This window comes from Mandrillus leucophaeus, unplaced genomic scaffold (assembly GCF_000951045.1).
Source record: "Mandrillus leucophaeus isolate KB7577 unplaced genomic scaffold, Mleu.le_1.0 Scaffold28, whole genome shotgun sequence".
In the NCBI taxonomy this organism is placed as follows: domain Eukaryota; kingdom Metazoa; phylum Chordata; class Mammalia; order Primates; family Cercopithecidae; genus Mandrillus; species Mandrillus leucophaeus.
The window spans coordinates 2,707,914-2,709,824 of NW_012102920.1; the positions used below are offsets into that span (position 1 = coordinate 2,707,914).

Genomic DNA, 1,911 nt, shown 5'->3' on the forward strand with positions numbered 1-1,911 from the left:
TTTTTAGTAGAGACGGGGTTTCACCGTGTTAGCCAGGATGGTCTCGATCTCCTGACCTCGTGATCCGCCCTCCTCAGCCTCCCAAAGTGCTGGGATTACAGGCGTGAGCCACCGCACCCGGCCTGCTTTTAATTATTTAGGGGTGTAAAAACCATCCTCAGCTCAAGGGTCACACAAACACAGGCCTTAGGACATTGTTTGCTGATCCCCGCGCTACAGAGTGCCAAGGCCCACACAATACCACACACTGGCAAGAAGTCACGGGCTCTGGGGTCACAAACTATTCAACGGGTCTTCAACGTGAGCCTAGACTATTGTCTTCACACAGGGTGGGGCGGGTGCCTGAGTTACCGGCCTCCTAGAGCAGGAAGGAGGGATTCTCCAGAACGAGTGATTCCCACCACCACCACCATCCACTAAGCTCTAGCCACAGGTTTCCACCCATCTGAAACTGCAGCTCTGTAACCAGTTACACCAGGCAGCAGAGAGTATCTCAATATTCATCACATTTAACCTTTGAGGGGTACAGGCAACCACTATTCATTTCAGGAAAACATTCTCTTACTTTATTTGCATCTCAGCAAAGGTTCTCATTTGGCACCTGACTGGCATCAAACCAAAGTTCATAGGCCAACAAAGCTGGGCCACTCACAAGTTTCCCATTTGTAGGTCTCAGTGCCTATGAGTATCCGACACCTGTCCCTCTCTTCAGTCTCTCAGGGAGGCTTAAATCTGTCTCAGGTGTGCTAAGAGTGCCAGCCACAAGGTGGTGAAAAGGTCCACGGAACAGCAGTCTTCGCTGGGATAGGAAACCAAGCAGTGCCTGGACAGCAGAGCTCTTTTCGTGGGCAAGAGATAACCAGACAGGACCCTAATCGTGCTCTTATTCAACATTCTTCTCTCTCTGCCTAGACTGGAATAAAAAGCCAATCTCTCGTGGCACAGGGGAGATACAAGCTGGTTTACACTTGATCTAACAAAGGCATCTACCGAAGTCTGGTCTGGATGGACGGCACAGGGAGCTCTCAGGTCAGCGCTGCTGGTTGGAGGACATTCCTGAGTCCAGCTTTGCAGCCTTTGTGCAACAGTACTTTCCCAGGATCCACAGGAAATACTCAGAGTCCACCGGGACATTTTATTTATATTCAGCTTCCAAGTGTCAGAGGGGTTCAGGACTGTCTGGCCTGGGGGCCTCCTCAGGACCTCAATTCAGGATTATCTACTCAAAGCATTAAATAAAAAGAAATACATTTTCAGGATGAAGGCTGCTCTTTTAAACCCTGCTGAAGAAACCATTTCAGGCAGGATTGAAATAGGGAAACCGGGCACTCAGTTCGGCGCAAGCAGGAGTTGCCTTTAGACTAGAGAGCCTCTCCTCCGGTGCGGCGCAAGTAGGGCCTCGGCTTGAGGTCAGCATTCTAGCCGTCCAGCGCTCCCTCTCCGGCACCTCGGTGAGGCTAGTTGACCCGACAGGCGCGGATCATGAGCAGCTGCAGGAGAATGAAGACCGGGGACGTAATGAGGCCGAACCAGAGCTCCCGAGTCTGCTCCGCCAGCTTCTGGCACAACAGCATCTCGAAGACGAACTTGAGACTCAGGACCGTCAGGACCCAGAAAAGGCGGAGCACCGCCAGCCGCTTCTCTCCATCCTGGAAGAGGCGCACGGACACGATGGTGGTGAAGTAGGTGCTGAGCCCGTCAGCGGCGAAGAAAGGCACGAACACGTTCCACCAGGAGAGGCCCGGGACCAGGCCATCCACACGCAGTGCCAGCAGCACAGAGAACACCAGCAGGGCCAGCAGGTGCACGAAGATCTCGAAGGTGGCGAAGCCTAGCCACTGCACCAGCTCCCGGAGCGAAAAGAGCATCGCGCCCGTTGAGCGCGGGCCGGGGCCCGGCCGAGCGTGCCAC

At 54.0% G+C, this 1,911-nt stretch overlaps 2 protein-coding genes across 2 annotated transcripts in view; one reads left to right on the top strand and one right to left on the bottom strand.

Annotated features, from left to right (window-relative positions):
- NDOR1 (NADPH dependent diflavin oxidoreductase 1) overlaps positions 1-1,911 on the top strand; it is a 20,456-nt gene that overhangs the window by 3,988 nt on the left and 14,557 nt on the right. The gene's annotated exons all lie outside the window — the stretch shown is intronic.
- On the bottom strand, positions 544-1,905 carry TMEM203 (transmembrane protein 203). Its single transcript, XM_011985127.1, has one exon. It carries the CDS (start codon positions 1,866-1,868, stop codon positions 1,458-1,460), a length of 411 nt encoding a protein of 136 aa, XP_011840517.1. The 5' UTR covers positions 1,869-1,905; the 3' UTR covers positions 544-1,457.